We start from the raw sequence: 18,262 nt of genomic DNA, 5'->3' as shown, positions 1-18,262 counted from the left end.
GTCTTGTAACTATGTAAAATGTCCCAAGGCATTTCAGAGGCACCAATTGGATAAAAAAATTGACAACAAGCCAAAAGCTTGATCAAAGAGGAAGGTTTGAAGCAGCATCTTAAAGGATGAAAGACAGAGAGATTTGGCGGGAGAATTTGCATGCCTTTCTTGTAGTCTTTATATGTCTATGCCTTTGATGTTTTTCAATGGGTAAAGTCACTATTTCTGCTGATGTGTTGAATTTTGCTCAATAGGTTATTAATGAGACAGATAAACTCAGAAATGAAAGTAAAGGCCTGATTTTGAAATATAGCTTGATCTCTCTGTCACATTTCTTACAAGTTGAAAGCTATGATAGGGGATTGAATTGTGATATTTACAGTGTATCATTGCTGCTGCTAAGGCACATGTAGCCGTGCTTAACTCGGCCTTGTCCTTTTGAGGCATGAGGCCACTAGAGAAACAGAGAAGCCTATTTCAGAGATTAATTACAATTAGTGGAGGCAGCTTGAAGATTCATTGGCACTTATACCATTTCTTTATAAGTTAGGAGACCAAACTGTAATGGCTGCCTTTCTTTCATGATGATTACAATAACTGCAAGTGGCTTGTATTTTTTTTTGTCGATGCTCACTGGGACATGAGGTGCGGTTACTCACAGAAATGAGATAATCATTCACTTCAGTATGTTTCATCATAGAATCCCTACAGTGCAGATGGAGGCCATTTGGCCCATCAAGTCTCCACTAACCCTCTGCTGAGCATCCCACACCCTCCACCACATTATCGTTAACCTAGCCTGCACAACCCTGGACACTACCAGGTAATTTAGCATGGCCAGTCCCCCTAACCTGCATATCTTTGGGCTGTGGAAGGAAATGCACAAAAACACAGGGAGAATGTGCAAACTCCACACAGACAGTTGCCCGAGGGTGGAGTTGAACCCAGGTCCCTAGCACTGTGAGGCGGCAGAGCTAACCACTGAGCCACCTTGTCACTCTCTCAGTTTGTGTCCAGTTTCTTTTGCTTACTCTCTCTTGAGATGTCGCTGACATGGCCAGCATGTGTTCCTCACTATAATTTACCCTCAACCTGAGTGGCCTACTGGGACATTCCAAGATGCAGTGAAAAGTCAACCATGTTACTGTGGGTCTGGAGTCACATGTAGGCCAGACTAGGTAAGGATAACAGATTTCCCTGCCTAAAAAACATCAATCACCCAGGTGGAGTTTTACAACAATTCATGCTTGCTGTCACTGAGGATTAGTTTTCAATTCCAGCACCATCCTATGGGATTTGAACCTGTGCATCCAGAGCATTGGCTTGGGCTTGTGGATTGCTAGGCTGGTGACATCCCCACAATATCACGATCTCCCATGTGCAACCCTTACCACCTGCATCTTGAGGAGTAGCTTATCATGGGGATTATTGCTTTGCAGATTATTTTGTACAACTGCATGGTCAAAATCCCATTTTACTGCAGTCCTGGTCAAACGGTATCCTCCGCCAGCAATGACCTTCAGATAGGGAACCTACCATGGACCTCTTGCCCAAGTAGATGGGCTAAGCAGCCAGGATTGTCTTTCTACTTTTCCACACTGTTTCTCTTTGTAACAAACTGTAGCAGCCATTATCATTTCCAGGTTCAGTCCTGAAATTCCTGTTTTTGTCACAGTTTACAATTTGCCCACCTCTGTTCAATGTAAGCAAGCACTCCCTCAAGCTATTTAAGGCAGGTTTTACTATGTTCTATCTTCCGTTACAAATTAATAAAATATTAGAATTTCTCCCTTCATTTAATAAGTGGTTTCATAACTTGAGATTTTCTTATTTCTTATAAACAATGGGCTAGATATTTGATGCCGTGCTCATTGATGCACTGTTTCGAGTTTGCTGTTGTGTATCTGGACCCTGTGAAGTACTGACATATTTACCGACTCTGCAGTTTCCCAGGAAGTATAAATCTCCAGCTGGGGACCCTCCACAAATATCTTATACACTGAGTATTAGAGAGCTTAGAATTATTATGCTGTTTAATCTCTGGTGTAATTCTTTGAGTAACAGTATAATTCCATGTTCCAGCCTCCAGATGTACATATATTGGGGGAGGCAACAGCCTCTGTTAATCCAGAGACCCAGGTAATATTCTGGATCCCAGGTACAAATCCCACTATGGCAAATGGCGGAATTTGAATTCAATAAAAATGTGGAATTAGGAGTCTAAATGATGACCGTGATGACAATTGCTGATCGTTGGAAAAACCCATCTGATTCACTAATGTCCTGTAAGGAAGGAAACTACCATCCTTCCCTGGTCTGGCCTACATGTGACTCCAGACCCACAACAATGTGGTTGACTCTGAATCACCCTCTGGACGATTAGGGATGGCCAGTAAATATAGGCCTAGCCAGTGATGTCCCCATTCCATGAATTACTTTTTTAAAAAAAACCTCCAACCCACAATGCATCCACAGCACCTGAGCCATCCTAACTCCATTAAACGTGACCTTTCACACCCATCCAACCCGATTGATCAATTGCCTCCTATTCACCCACTCACTGAATCACTCCCCAACCCTCTTTATCATTCACCCCATGCAATCAGTCTCACTCATTCATCCACTCCACTGAAAACCTTTGAGACCCTAGCTAAGTGGCAAATCACGTTATCAAAAGGGGATGTGCCATCTGTGTTGCTTCTCTTTGCCATCCTCTTCGCCATCCTCTTCCCGTACTGCTCCCCATCGCTGGCACTACCTGTGGATGGCTGCCCTGAAACATCATTAATGCAACTGTGAATGGAAGTTCCAGTTGGAAAAATGGTCGGAGTGCTGGGGTTTGCAGGGTCAGCGATGATGATCCCAGTTCTCTGACTGGAAAATAGAGAGCCAAGGAGTGTGTGCAATCACAAGCCGGCCCTCAGTGCACGTAAATCCACAACATGACAATGTTGCAGTTTGTCCTGTGCTAAATAATCTGTTGCAAATGAGATGGCTGTCTCTAACCAGAGATGTTCCATTGGGATTTCTTTCTGCTCTGCACCAAATGTTAATATTTATCTTGGGCCCATAAGCTTTATCTATAACTGTATTTCACTTTGCTACATATCTATTACAGCCAGTTCTGCTATAACATGGTAGTTCTGTTCCCACGCAATCCCGTGTTACATGAAAATTGCAGAATAGCAGTACCACTTAAATTAATGGGATCCAAATCGCATTATATCCAATACATCCTTTTAAAGTTCACGCTTTAGAAACAGTGTCCCCAATTTGTCATTTGCATTATAACAAATTTGCATTAACAAAACACACATTATAGCAGAGCAACCTGTACTCAGTTTCCCTTCATTTTTAATTCTGATAAATGGACAATATGTTTTGTATGTATCTATAGATGCACAAAAATGCCAAGTGGTTAGGTGTCCTTATTTACATGTGATGTACATGCATGCTGGGAAGGGCTATGACATGGCCTACAGATCGAGCTGCTCATTCCACTCACTAGTAATGCAGTACAAGTTGCCTAATTCCATTGGTTAACCAAGATATGTTTCTGTGCCTTGCCTGTTTCATGTGCTAAGCTTTGGGTGGAGGAAGGATAATGGGGATCAACAGTAAGATCGAGAAAGTATCTCTCAGACCTTTCACAATGTATTGCAACAAGCCAGCTTTCATGGTGCATTGTCCCAGCAACTGAAACATCTATGATGAAGGTGTTTCCCCACAGTTTCACCATCGTGATGCCAGGAATTGAAATCAGTTATGAGGAAAGGTTTGAGAGACTCTGATTATTTCCATTAATGTGGAGAAAGAAATGTGGAGGTATAGTAGGAAATTGTATTCGTGAGATATGTTTGGGGGAGTAGGTGAAAAGAAAGAACGTACGTTTATCCAGCTCATAACAGTAAAGTACCCCAAATGCTTCACAGTCAGAGTTTTTCAAATGTTATTAAGACCTTTGCAACTTCCAAATTGCACTTTACCAGGTCCCCAAAACTGCACAAGAGTGTTTGTAGCAGTGTTGTTTAAGGTAAAAGTTTTAGCGAAACCTGATGGTGGTTCTTTCAAGTACCATGGAGTCTGTAGAAAGGTTAATATAAAGTAATATTCTTTTGATTTGATTTGGTTTATTATTGTTACATGTACCTAGGTACAGTCAAAAGTTTTGTTCTGTATGCAGTATAGGCAGATGATTACCATACAAAGATCATAGGCTGATAGAACAGAGCGAGGAATACAAGGTTACAAGAAACAAGATCAAAATTAGATTTGAAGTTTGGAAGGTCCATTCAGAAGTTTAATAATAGCAGGAAGAAGCTGTTCTTGAACCTGATGGTCAGTATATTTAAGCTTTTGTATCTTCTGCAGGAAGAGGCTGGAAGAGATTATCACTGGGGTGGGTGCAGTCTTTGATAGTGGCTGCCTTTCTGAGGCAGTGGGAAGTGTAGATGGGTCATTGGATGGAAAGTTCCCTTGCATGATGGACTGGGCTGTGTTCACAACTCCCTGGAGTTTCTTACGGTCCTGGGAAGAACAGTTGTCGTACCAACTCGTGATGCATCCAGATAGAATGCTTTCTATGGTACATCTATAAAAGTTGGTGAGAGACCTTATGGACTTGCTGAATTTCCTTAGCTTCCGGAGGAAGGAGAGTTGTTGTTGTACCTTCTTGGACCTTTGCATCCACATGACTCATTCAGGTCAGATTTGTTGCATGGAGAATTCAATTATTTGGTGGCTGTGGGTCAAGATGGAAAATGACGAAGATTGAGCTGTAACTTTCCAAAGAAAGTCCAGTAAATGCAGTGATTATGAAATCAGGTGATGTTGCAATACTTTAAGATTCTTTAGCGATACATTGTGATTATAAATCATTCTTTTCATATGTCCCAGTCAGAGACAGATCTGGAATATTGTCTGCCAATGTAGGCACCTGGCTTGATAGGGTGAGTGATAGATCAGAGAACATTCCAAAACCGGAACATATTCTAGGATGTAAAAATCCAAGTTAAGAATCATGGTGATGAAAACTGAGTCAAAGAACAGTAGAATTAAAATCGTTAAATTCTGCAAGGAATGGTATTTAGAGACATGAGTTATCTGAGTTATAAAACTGTGATTTTTTTCTTTGTTCGTCTTTCATTCCAGTCTGCCTCTTCGTTTCTGGATAAACATTATTAAAAATCCGCACTTCACCTTTGACGTTCAGGTGTCGGATAATGTGGATGCCATGCTCTCAGTCATTGCGCAGACCTTCATGGATTCCTGCACTATAGCAGAACATAAACTAGGCCGGGTAAGTCTGCCCAATGGATATTAAAGAGGAGGAGCTGGGAAGGAAAAGACACCCATTAAAATACCCCGGCAGTCACTTTGGCTAACAACAGTAACAAAATAAAAAGACACCTTTCACAATTCCAGATTTTTCCTCTAGGCATAACTCTTTATATTTTTGACTACCCCTTCAGATGCTTTATTCTCCTTACAGGGAGATGAAGAGTTCTCATTTTCCCTGGGGCTTTGTCTTGTTGCAGTGAAGGATGTTGTAACCAGGCGGCTTATTCTTCACATTCCTCATGGAGACTATTAGTTGACAACAAGGTATCTGAGGGGATTTGAGAGCCAGAGGACGTTTCTACATCCAATTAAAGAGTGACCACATGAGAGAGAGGTCCTCATTTCTGTTTGAACCCGATATTTGAGACAACTTTTCAGAACTAATGCTTGAATGATTGCATGTCCTTTTCAAGTTCAGTGGTTAGCACTGCTCTCTCACAGCGCCAGGGTCCCAGGTTTGATTCCAGCCTCAGGCAACTGTCTGTGTGGAGTTTGCACATTTTCCCCATGTCTGCATGGGTTTCCTCCGGGTGCTTCAGTTTCCTCCCATTGTCCAAAGATGTGCAGATCCAGTGTATTGGCCATGCTAACTTGGACATAGTGTTAGGTGCACTAGTCAAAGGGAAATGGGTCTGTGTGGGTTACTCTCCAAAGGGTAGGTGTGGACTTGTTGGACCGAAGAGCCTGATTCCACACTGTAGGGAATCTAATCTAAGTGAGTTTCTCTACTAACTTCCTAGTAGTTTGCAGTAGAGGTTCTTGCATTGGCTTGATGTTGTTGCATTCTGGGCTGACACAGTGGCTCAGTTGTTAGCACTGCTCCCTCACAGCGCCAGGGACCCAGGTTCAATTCCAGCCTCGTGCGACTGTCTGTGTGGAGTTTACACATTCTCCACGTGTCTGCCTGGGTTTCCTCTGGATGCTCGGGTTTCCTCTCACAATCCAAAGATGTGCAGGTCAGATGGATTGGCCATGCTACATTGTCCATTGTGTGCAGGCTTAGGTGGGTTAGCTATGGGAAATTCAGGGTGACGAGGATTGGGCCTGGAAGAGATGCTCCTCGGAGAGTCGGTGCGGACTCGATGGACCGAATGGCTTGTTTCCACACTATAGGAACTCTATATTCTTGTTTTAACTCAACTCCTGTAATGCATGTAGCGCACATGATGGGCTAGGCGGAAGTGAGGACTGCAGATGCTGGATGTCAGAGGCTAGAGTGTGGTGCTGGAAAAGCACAGCAGGCCAGGCAGAATCTGAGGAGCAGGAGAATCAGCATTTCGGGCAAAAGCCTGATTCCTGATCAAGGAACTTTTGCTCCTCGGATGCTGCCTGACCTGTGCTTTTCCAGCACCACACTCTCCGCACTCTCTTTGGCTTTCAAAGCATATGCTGAGATTTGACCAGAACAGAAGTTGTTGGTATGATACTTCCTGTACCTTCAGGTATAAATGATGTGACCCTACTAATTTCTCCATTCTAGGATTCTCCAATTAACAAACTGCTGTATGCCAGGGACATCCCTCGATACAAACAGATGGTGGAGAGGTAAGGATCCTGACGCATCCGTTTTACCCTCATTGCCCCAGGGATGGGGGTCACTATATAAATGACAAAAAAAAAGCCATTTTTTTTATTCTAGGATGTTTTGGCAGACATTTTGCTGGTTGAACATTCAGCTTTTGAAGGCATTCTTTGACACAGTTTCCTTTGACGTTACCCCCTCTTAATACTTTGGGAATGAAGGTAGCTGAAGAACTTTCAGTGAACAAGAACTAGGCTTCCAAGAACCGGGAGCCCCCTTTATAGAAACAAGGCCTATTTCAGTCACAGTTGAGGAGAATGTCTTTTTTCACAGAAGAACAAGAGTCCACGGATCCCTCTTGCTCAAGAAGGTTTTGAAGTAGAGCCTTGGAATATTTTTAAGGCAGATATTCTTGAGAAGCAATGGGGGTGAAAAATGATTGGGGGTAAATTGTGGTGTAACCAGCTCAGCTGGGTCTTATTGAATGATAGCATAGTTTTGGAGGGCTGAGTGATCTTCTCTTGCTCCTAATTCTGAGGGTTGTTTGCAAGTCTCACCAGTTTGGACTGTAATTAGGGATCAACAGCTTAATAGGGAAGAAATTTCACTCAAACTTGGTATAGAGTATTCAGAGGGGGCTATTGTACCACAACAGTAAACAACTCTCTAGTTGGCTAAATGCACAGCAAGTGCCATGGAAAGGCTGATGGCTTGTATTCTTTCAGAGCAATGGGACCCCTGACAGGAAAGAACATTGAACAAAATCAAGAAATAATTTGGTGATACCCCCTGAAGTAGACCCTAAAACTGATCATGGACACTTAGCTAATTGATGGAGGGTTGGCTGAGTGGCAGAAAGCAGAGAGTGTTTTTTGTGTCTGGTGGGGTTCCACAGGAATTAGTTTGGGGGCCCTTGTTATTTGTGGGTATATTTAAATAATTTAAACTACAATGTAGGAGGGTTGGAAATACATTGGATGATATGAAAATTAGTGGGGTGGTAAATAGTGAGACAGATACACTTAGATTACAGGAGGGTATTGTTGAAGAAAGTGAGGATTGCAGATGCTGGAGATCAGAATCTAAAAGTGTGGTGCTGGAAAAGCACAGCCAGTCAGGTAGCATCTGAGGAGCAGGAGAGTTGGTGTTTCAACTTTATAAGGCATAGTCTAGTATCCTGACAAACCTTTTGGTTTAGACAGTGCTGTCTGAACTCGGATTTCTCATTCAGAAACTTATTCCCAAAATTCTCGAGGTATATTGAAGGGCTGTGGGTCAACTTGGGACAAGTGTTACACAGGACAGGATGATGTTCTACTTATCTGCCCTTGCTTTCCAATGTGACAAGATCCCAATAGCAATGAGAATGCATACTGATTGCAGCTGCACCCTCTCCCTCACCCCCATCCCATAGCAACCTGGGAATTGTCAGGAAGACATTGCCTGCCATTTCCACCTCCTTTGTCCTCTGTGTAAGTGACATCTGGAGAAATAGGAGAAAGTGAGGACTGCAGATGCTGGAGATCAGAGCTGAAAATGTGTTGCTGGAAAAGCGCAGCAGGTCAGGCAGCATCCAAGGAACAGGAGAATCAACGTTTCAGGCATGAGTCCTTCTTCAGGATTCTTGAAGAAGGGCTCATGCCCGAAACGTTGATTCTCCTGCTCCTTGGATGCTGCTTGACCTGCTGCGCTTTTCCAGCAACACATTTTCACATCTGAAGGAATGCCAGTTTGAAATGCTGGCTGCAGGAGAACCCATGCTGTTTATTTCATAACGATGATAAACCCCTTCACAAGGAATTTAGGAAAGTCAGCTGATAACTTGTGCACCAATCATTTGGAACCTTATCATTGACAGAAGAAGGAATTGCAAGAACTGATACTTGCCATGACAGCATTGGCTACCCAAGGAAATGAGACCTAGAATGTTTGTAAATTTTCAACGGCATTGTCTGGGATAACTTTCAATACAGAACTCTCAATCCTTCTGGGCTTTGCCTACTAATCATTTATTCAACCTGGATTCTATTTTTAAAATACAAGTTTCCACCTTCTGCCACTCTGAATAATTACCCTTTATTCCCAATCTCTGCTGTCTTACTTGAAACCAGCTAGAAATCCATTCTGCCCTTTGTTGCATGACTTCACGCACTCTTTGGCCTTATTCATTAGCATGAGGTGCTGTTCATGCATCATTATTGTTAACTATAGCTTGCAAGAGCTCAGTAGTTACCTTTTCACATCAAGTATGTGGAAGAGATGGAGGTTTTTTGGAAATTGTGGGCAAAAACATAAATCTGAAATGAAGATACAAATACTGGAAACCTGCAGCAGGCAAGATGATAAGTATTTGCAAAAAGGATGAAAAAACATTTTGGGTATAGAGTTTTGAAAAATATCCCGTTGGAATCTATCTGCATGAAACATGAAGCTGCTTTTGTTCAGAAACTTATGTACTCGCTGTTGATTTCTACAACTTCGGTATTTGGCATGTTATCAGCTACAATTGATTGGACTCTGCTGTTTCTGACAGGTACTATGCAGATATTCGACAGACAATCTCAGCTAGTGACCAGGAAATGAACTCTGCTTTAGCTGAGCTGTCCAGGGTAAGTGTTTGGAAGTAGAATGGGATGGCTAATGAATCTAGACATTTGGAAAGAGCTGCAATAAGCATTCATCAGTTCACCCAAATTTAAAAACTGACTGTGCAGCATCTTTACACACTGATTCGGGAAGTGGCTGATTTTTATTTTCGAGAGACTGGAGCCCCGGCTGTCCTCCTTTTATAGCCTGTGTTCTTCTGTCTTACAGAATTACTCCAGCGACATGAACTCCCTTGTGGCTCTTCATGAACTCTATAAATACATCAACAAGTACTATGACCAGGTACGGAGACCAGGCACGTAGGTACAGGCAAGGGACTGTGCCAAGACTCGGATCAGGGATGTTTGCTTTTAATGTTTTCCAAGCATTGAATTTAAGTCACTTTCCTTTGTGATTACATCTAGGAGTTTTACAATTCTATTTAAGCAGCACAACCCCCAGCTAGTCTTCCCTGAATTGTGTCTTTCAGTAAATCGGGTCATATCCCATGTCTGAATTTACCAAACTGAGACACAGTATTTTGCAAATGGAATCCACAATGAAAATTATCTAGTTGGCCAGAGGGCTTAATGAGAGAATCTATTCATTAATTTTTGATACACAATCAATTGGCTTGGAAAAGTGATGAGGATGGTTAAGATATAAAAGAGGCTCATGACATCTGTAATGCTGTTTGACATGCTATATTCCAGAAAGGAAAATAATACAGTCGTGGCAGCTTGAGGTGGTGTTAAAGTGGACAGTCTGAAAGAGTCTGGATGAAAAGCGAGAACTGATTGGACATGGTTAGCATGTTTCTTAATGTGAGCTTGTTGATCTACATGGGCTGTAGATTACTGACTTCTGAAGATGGTGTGTGCAAACTTGGTTTAGTCTGCCAGACTAAATCTTGGATGTGTACAGTCAGGGCAGGTCCATGTTTGTCAGCTTGGAAAAACTGCCCAGGTGGAGTCTGAATGACATATGTGTTTACTGTCTGAGCAATGATCAGCAAAGGCTCAATATCTGTTGCAAAGTTTGATTCATTTGAATTCCAAAACATGGTGTGCAGATGAACTGTGATTATCAAGGGCTTGACAGAATAACTGTCCATATGGATTAAGTTGATTTTCCAATGTGTGTATCTATATTGGGAAGGGAAAGGGGACTGAATTTCCTGCATAATCCTAACAACATTGGGCTACCTAAGTTTCTTCCTGACACCTGAATATTTGTTTTCACTTCTTGTCTATCTTTAGATCATTACAGCACTAGAAGAGGATCCAACAGCACAGAAGATGCAGCTTGGTTACCGGTTACAGCAGATTGCTGCATCAGTGGAAAACAAGGTCACAGACTTGTGACAGGAGGAACTACTGAGAATGATCTGAAGGAGAGTTGAGGCATCTTTGCATTGATGCAAACAGAGGAGCAATGAGACACTATGATCAGTGAACAGAGCTTGTTGGATGCAGGAGTGCCTTACGGAAACATGCTTCCTCTATTACTTCAGCTATGGGAATGAAGGAAAGCAAACTCCTATGATGCATCAAATTATGCAAAACAATGAAAAGAGCCTCTTTACCCACTTCTAGGCCATTTCCACTTGCTTCAAGCTCTCTTTTGGGAGTGTTCATATTGTAGACTATTAAACAACTTAGAAAACATCACAGAACATGAAAAGCTTAAAGAGTCAGCATATCAATGGACAAATGATGTTAATATTTTTTCCACAAGAGAGATTTAATTTTTTTTAAACTAATCCTATAAGAGAGGTTTTACTGTCCTACGTTGGAAGCTGCAAAGATTGGGAAATGGCACAGATATTGAGACGTTGAAGAGTCTATACACTAAATGGATTGAGTTAATTAGGTGCTTGGTTTCAATAAATGTAGGATGGACAACAGCAAGCACTATACACAGGAAATTGACTGTTAAAGGTCCAGTCAAGCACTCCGTTCCTGAACAGAAGACCGATATCAAACAGGTCCTGTTATTGGTAGGTTTCGAGAGTATGCAGAAGTAAGATTGTCATCTGCCACTCGGTGAGTTTGAAAAGCCCTGGGAGAGAATTAAGCCATTTAGAGGTGAATGTTTGGAACTATGTCACCGCCTCAAAGCACGTTAACATCATTGCATAATTGGTTTAAATGTTCATGTCTGTCAGATATACCAGTATCTTTCAACAGACCATTCCGCTTCCTTAAATTCTGGCAGTGACCTGGACACATATTGCTCAATACCATCTAGTCCTTAGAATACCTTGTGGTGATGTTCTCTTTACCTTGATAGGAAAGGAGATTCTTATTTGATATCTCATTTTACATCACTGCTAATTGTCCACGCCAGAGTATTAAATGTTTGGCCATTGTTTTGTGTCCAGCCATTGATGAAAAGCTGCAAAAACCCTCTGTGGATAGAACCAAATGGTTCCAACAAGTCAGGCCACTCAGCTAAGACTGGTACAAATCAATCCCAGTAGCAAATAGCCTGGGATTGTTGAGCAGCCTCATTTCTTTTTGGTTAAAAGTTATTTCCAAAGGACCAATTAATATCAGAAACATTTCTTCAAACTTCTTGACCTGCGAAGATAAATGGAAGAACAATCGTTCTTAAATTGTCAGTTTATTCATAGTATCCCATTATACTGCTGTTATCCTTTTGATTATGTGCAACTCTTTAATGCCCATTCTGACCCATTGTAGAGAGGCCCAGGAGCCTGTTTTATTTTTGTTGAAGGAGGGAGTAACTTTAATATCCACCATATGAAGTGACTGATGTCACTTAAGCTTTGTGACCATCAGAAGTCAGGTCCTGCAGATCCTGGACCACTTGGAATGACTTTTAAAAATATTTTAATTTAAAAGAAGTTGTGATACCTTTTTGAGGTTCAAGCATCCAACAGACAGAATTGAGTAATGGATGGGAAATACGAAGGATCTATTGGTCTTACTGATGGATGGCATATGTTTAGTTTGTGGGACTTGGGATGAAATGCTGTTTTAAATATTGACTTACTCCATAACAATAGTAACCTGTTTTGAAGTAAGCTTCATTATCATTTTAATTTATTATAAAGTCTGAAATAGTATGCTTGCACATCTGGTATTGTAACAGCAGTGTTATTCCCCTCGAGGGAAATAAAACCTTCTAGAGTGAGGTCCACTGCGTGAAGATGATGGTCTCAAAGCAGAGTATCAGATGTTTTCGAACATCATTCCCTTGAAAAGAAGGATCATGATTGTTCTTCCATATTGGGGTGTGTGCAGTAACATCCTTTTACAGTACAGCCTGAGACAGGATTTCAATTTTGATCTTGGAATTCAGAATTGTATTTAATTCTAATCTTTTTATATCATCTCAATTCACATACATATAGATGATGTTCAGTGCAAATGTCTGATCCACAATAAAACTTTATACAGATTTTTGTCACGACTGCTTAGAAATGTCTCTTATGTCATTGGACCCATGTCATTAAGATGCAGCTGCACACCTCAATATGGCTGCAGTGGTGTTTGTTTGCCTGAAAAATATATCTTCAATGGGAAATCTAGCTGATAATTACAGATTTCTCTGCTGCATTATTTTTTATCAGATAAATGCGGAGGCAGCAAGTTCACTTTGTTCAAACATTTTAAAAAGCATGAATAGGTCCACTCTTAGAATACCTGAAATAATACATTCCATCCCACGTGTTTGGAATGTAAAAGTAAAGGGCTTTGATGTCAGCCCAAACAACATTTTGTGATTATTACAGAGCAATATGATAATGCACAAGCTGATTACTATTAGTCACTTTTCCCAGAAAGTCTTACTTGAACATGAAGCAATGATGACACCAGAGGTGTTTTAAGTGAAATTTCAGCAATCTAATGATTGTATTTGTGACTAAACCACTGAAAGATTTTTTTTAAAAGAAAAGCTCACTTTCAAAACATTTATATAAGCCCTTTTTGTTTTTAAACAATAATGTATTTATTTAATTAGCAGGCAAAGCCTGATTAAATGAGGACACTGATAGTTTTTGTTTTTTTGTTCTGTGAAGTTCTTGATTTCTTTCTGATCATGAACCAGCACTTAGGTGTCTTCTACAGCCCAAGTTATTCACATGTTAAGGAATCCATGACACCAACAATTTGGACTTGAACACAGCAACAAATATTGTGGATCTCCATAATTAACTCAGTCAACAATGTGGGAAATGTTCCCAGCGGTCTAAAATATTCTTTGAAGTTATAACTCAATACTTTATGTGAAAGTGATTTATACCATTTACCTGCGTGGTGGAGAATGCAAATTCTCATGCAACTTTAAAAATTTCAAACAAAACTACAAGTTTTGTTTTAAATATTTGGACAATTTGTAAATAGATATCCATCAGGAGATCCAATTTTCACATTTTTGCTGCCAAGTTGATCAATTACTGGGTTTATTTTTCAATTTCGAATTGAGAAATTGACATATCTCTCAACTTTATGTAGAGATTAGAGGAGCTCATCTTTGTAGTGCACTCTCTTTAAGAGCATTGATGTGGAGATCAGAAATATCAGTACAAACATTAGGCTATCTTAACACCATAAAGGTGGATACCACATGCATTGATTGGGCCTTAAGCAAACCTATGTCTCCATCAGCACTTTGCCTGCTGTATATCCCTCTTGATTATAGTGGTGAGAAGAATCATCTTATAATGATGAGGTTTGGGATTGGTTGGAGCAGGAGGAAGGTTATGACTCGCATGGAAACCAGTAGGAGAACGATTGACATCAATAAACATGTATAAAAATAAAGTCCATTTGTGATCTAAATTTCCGAGTCACAACATTGCTGTGATGATCTTAATTTATTCAGCGAGGTTCTCAATGTGCGACTGAGCATGCTAGAGTTGTGTTGCCTCAGCATTTTTACTCATCAAAGGGCTTGTCTTTGCTAAATGTATGGAAACCTGGCAAGTTCAATAGAGTCATGCTGGCAATGGACTGTTGTAATTTAGATGACCAGATCTTTATGTACACCAGTCATTATCAGCATATTCATTGTAGCAATGCAGCTAAAAATGTATGTCAATGGGAGAAAAAATTACTTTCAAACAAACTTTGGAAAAAACCGTATTGCCCTGATTTTTTTTTCACCAGAGAGCCATAATGATTGTTTGTTTTATGCAATTTTATTTCATTGCTGTTTAAACACATAATTCTCATCTTTCTTAGCACTTCATTCTTGAGACAAGACTTGTTGATAGGAACTCCATTATCTACTCTAGAGATAGGTCAAGGAAATGAAAAGACAGCGTTACTGGATTTCTACTTTACCTTTTTCTCCTTCTCTGCTTCAGCTAGAGTATTGCATTCACTTCTGGGATCCACACTTTAGACAGGGTATGAAGGAATTAGGCTGCAGGAAAACTTCAGAATGGTTCCAGGGATGAGGAATCTCAGTTGAAGATAAAATAAGTTAGAACCATTTTCCTTTGTGTTGTTGGGGGAAACAGGGAGAGAAAAGAATGTTGAGAGGAGATTTGATGGAGGTCTTCAAAATCATGAGTCTGGACAGAGTGGGAGAAACTTCCCATTCAAGGGCATCAAGAATGAAAGGGCAAAGGATTAAAGTAATTAGTACAAGAGGCAAAAGCAATGAGACAAAATCTATTTTCATACAGAGAGGCTTAAGGTCTTGGGTGTAATGGAGGCAGGTTCAATTGAAGCATTCAGACGAAAATTGCACTATCTGAAAAGGAAGAATGTGCAGGATTACAGGTTTCTGGAAGGCAGAGGAAAGGGACTAAGTGAATTCATCCTCAGCTAATTCTCATTCAGAGTGCCAGTGCTGGGGCGATGGGATGAATGGCCTCCTTCTGTGTTGTAACAATTCTGTGATTTTCCTTTATTCTGTTCTCTGGTTGACCAGAAACATGTAAGCAAACATGTTATAACATTTTAGAGCAGAAATACCTTGCATCGTTTTTCTTTTTATCAAGGTGGCAAGATGATTTTTTTTTATATGCTACCGTACATCGGGTAACTCAGAGGCAATTTAATTATCTGCACTGTTATCTTATTTACAAAAAAAAAGTGAGTTAACTGCTGTTCTATAATAACTGTTAGCATTTTTGTTAAAGTTAAATAGCTAAACAAATGCTTCCCAAACTTTTTCGTCACTGTGACCCCATTTTCAGGTTTGAAAGTTGTTCTGACCCTATGATTAGAAGTAAGTGTGTGGTTTGGGGGGTGCGTTGGAAGACTTGTGCCAGTAGGAGCTGGCAGTTCAACTATTACTGCCTCAGAGCTCATAACCCAACTCCCTCTTTGAGGACCCCTTGTCTAAATTATTGGTCATCTTATTAGAATTTGTAAACGTTGTATTTTTCCAACTCCGTTTTAAAGCTTTTCTTTATTAGATTGGATTCCCTGCAGTATGGAAACAGGCCCTTCGGCCCAATAAGTCCACACTGACTCTCTGAAGAGTAACCCACCCAGACCCATTCTCCTACCCTATATCTGCCCCTGACTAATGCACCTAACACTATGGGCAATTTAGTATGGCCAATTCACCTGATCTACACATCTTTGGACTGTGGGAGGAAATCGAAGCACCTGGAAAAAACGCCAGTGGATATGGGAAAAATATGCAATCTCCACATTGACAGTTGCCTGAGGCAGGAATCAAACCTGGATCCCTGGCGCTGTGAGGCAGCCGTGCTAACCACTGAACCAATGTGCCACTCCTAATGTTTTTAATTTCTATGGCTCTGTTTTTTAAACAGACCTTGGATTAAGAAACAATAGGATGACATGTACAGATTAAGCTCAAATTCTTTATAAATTTGCAATAACTGAATACTATGATTGAGATGGAAAAATCTAGAATTTCAAAAAACTTCCAAAGCTCCTCTCTTTAAAATTGATCTCAGTTTTCTTCCCTATGTGCCCAAACTTTTTGCATTACTTCATAATGTTTGATATGACCAAGGACATTTTATTCACTGAGGGGGGGAGGGTGGGGTGGGTGCAGTTTTCAGGGTTACCTTTTCTGGTGATATGTATGCGTAAATTTAACAATGAAATCTTATGGGAAAAACAAAGCCTGCCTATGGTGCAAACGCATACTTTGCAGTGCTCCCTCAGCTAATCTAAACCATTACAAATCTCTGAGCCATTCCATTTTTGTTCTGTGCATGATTTGATAATGATAAATGGTTCCAACTAAGTTACCAGTGGTAGGAACTGTTAGAACTACTTAGGAATAACTGTGAGTAAACTTGGGTTGGCAGTTTCTGCCTTGGTGTTTTGTAACACCTTAACAGAATGATAAGAACGAGAAATTTTCTTTCTCTTTAATTTGAGTGAAAAAAGATCTAAAGTTTGAATTTCAGTGCAGAAGTTCAAATATTCTCTGCATGGTTCCCCATATTTTGAGGATAACTAGTTGCAAAGAGCTTGTGAATAAAATTAAAATGTTATTCACCAAAATCTTAGTATTAAAACAAATTGTTCTAACTTGGAGCAAATATACTCCATGACATGTGGGATCAGTTGGCTGTGGAGGCAAGCACTGAGGAAGCAGATATGGCTGTTCATTCCTGATGAAGGGCTTTTTTCCCAAAACATTGATTTTTCCTGCTCCTCGGATGCTGCCTGACCTGCTGTGTTTTTCCAACACCACTCCAATCTTGACTCTGATCTCCACATCTGCAGTCCTCACTTTTGCATATTCCATTATATAGTGACTTTAATTGGTTTGGAACTTATAATACTTTCTAACCCTGTTGGCTCAATGATTTTAATCAGTGAACTTTTCTCCAGTATTCCTTTCGATTGAATTTCTGGACACTAACAGATGGGATACTGTTCTAATGCAGGATAGCCATTTTTGTGGAATATCTCTGAATACCATATTTATATTGGCACTTTTTTAAAGAGAATGAAGACATGTCTAGTTGTATTCTCAAGCTAATCAGTGAACCTAAATGTTTCTTCTATACCTATTTGTACTCTCTGCAATATGCCAGTGGTATGGCATGAAAACTCCTGAACCCCTCTCATGAGTAAGATTATTAATGGATGACTGACTTTTCAGGGTAGTATTTGTGAAGAGGCCAAATAACCAACCAATACATGAAATATATGCCAAGAAAGTATTTGCATTTGTGTAGTGTTTTTCATGTCAAAAGACCATCCCAACCAATCAAGAGTCAATGAAGTACCTTTGACATGTTGTGTAGTGTTGTCTAACATATGTTTTGTGACCAGTATTCATCAGTTTGGAATGTAGTAAACTCTATGGTTGTTACATTTTGATGCTTGGGAAATGGGGTGGAATTTGGGGTCTTCACATCAGGGTTGGTTGAAGTCTTTTTTTAAAAAAAAACTTTTCCGTAAAGCAGCATGGTGGAAAGGAGCGCCTTGTTCAGGCTATGGGAGATCAACAGTAGGATATGTATCTGTGATCATTGTATGCAGGAGGTAAGGCTCGTTGGTCAGAGTTCTGGTAGACTTGGAGTAAGATCTGTTCCCGTGATTATAGTATGGGATTTGGAACCTGCAGATTACAACCAAGTACCTTAGTAAAATCTGTGTTTATGAACATCACGTGGACATTAGATCCTTTGGGACAGAGCAGTGTGATCTCATTTTGATTATTCTCCCCACCCTGAAAATAAATCTCTGCACATTTTGTTTGACTTCCTCACTAGTGCAGTATCTGCACTAATATTTTTCTGGTATTTGCATTTGTCTATTACCACTTGATCTCTACTGGAAATCTTGGTTCGCACTGACATGCAGTTGTATATAATAACAATTATGTATTTATATACTGAAG

The 18,262-nt window shown here is 40.3% G+C and overlaps 1 protein-coding gene across 4 annotated transcripts in view; it reads left to right on the top strand.

Moving 5' to 3' along the window:
- plxnb1b (plexin b1b) overlaps window positions 1-16,408 on the top strand; it is a 255,026-nt gene extending 238,618 nt beyond the window's left edge. For all 4 annotated transcript variants that reach the window (XM_060835442.1, XM_060835445.1, XM_060835441.1 and 1 more), the window contains 5 exons: window positions 5,143-5,290; window positions 6,812-6,876; window positions 9,387-9,462; window positions 9,668-9,742; window positions 10,699-16,408. In XM_060835442.1, the coding sequence (XP_060691425.1) occupies window positions 5,143-5,290; window positions 6,812-6,876; window positions 9,387-9,462; window positions 9,668-9,742; window positions 10,699-10,803 (469 nt within the window). In that variant the 3' untranslated portion in view covers window positions 10,804-16,408. The remainder of the gene's footprint in view (window positions 1-5,142; window positions 5,291-6,811; window positions 6,877-9,386; window positions 9,463-9,667; window positions 9,743-10,698) is intronic.
- The last annotated feature ends 1,854 nt before the right edge of the window (window positions 16,409-18,262 follow it).

The sequence above is a fragment of the Hemiscyllium ocellatum genome, chromosome 14 (genome assembly GCF_020745735.1).
Source record: "Hemiscyllium ocellatum isolate sHemOce1 chromosome 14, sHemOce1.pat.X.cur, whole genome shotgun sequence".
NCBI lineage: Eukaryota > Metazoa > Chordata > Chondrichthyes > Orectolobiformes > Hemiscylliidae > Hemiscyllium > Hemiscyllium ocellatum.
The sequence above is the reverse complement of the archived record's forward strand: the minus strand, read 5'-3'. Positions and strand labels throughout refer to the sequence as shown.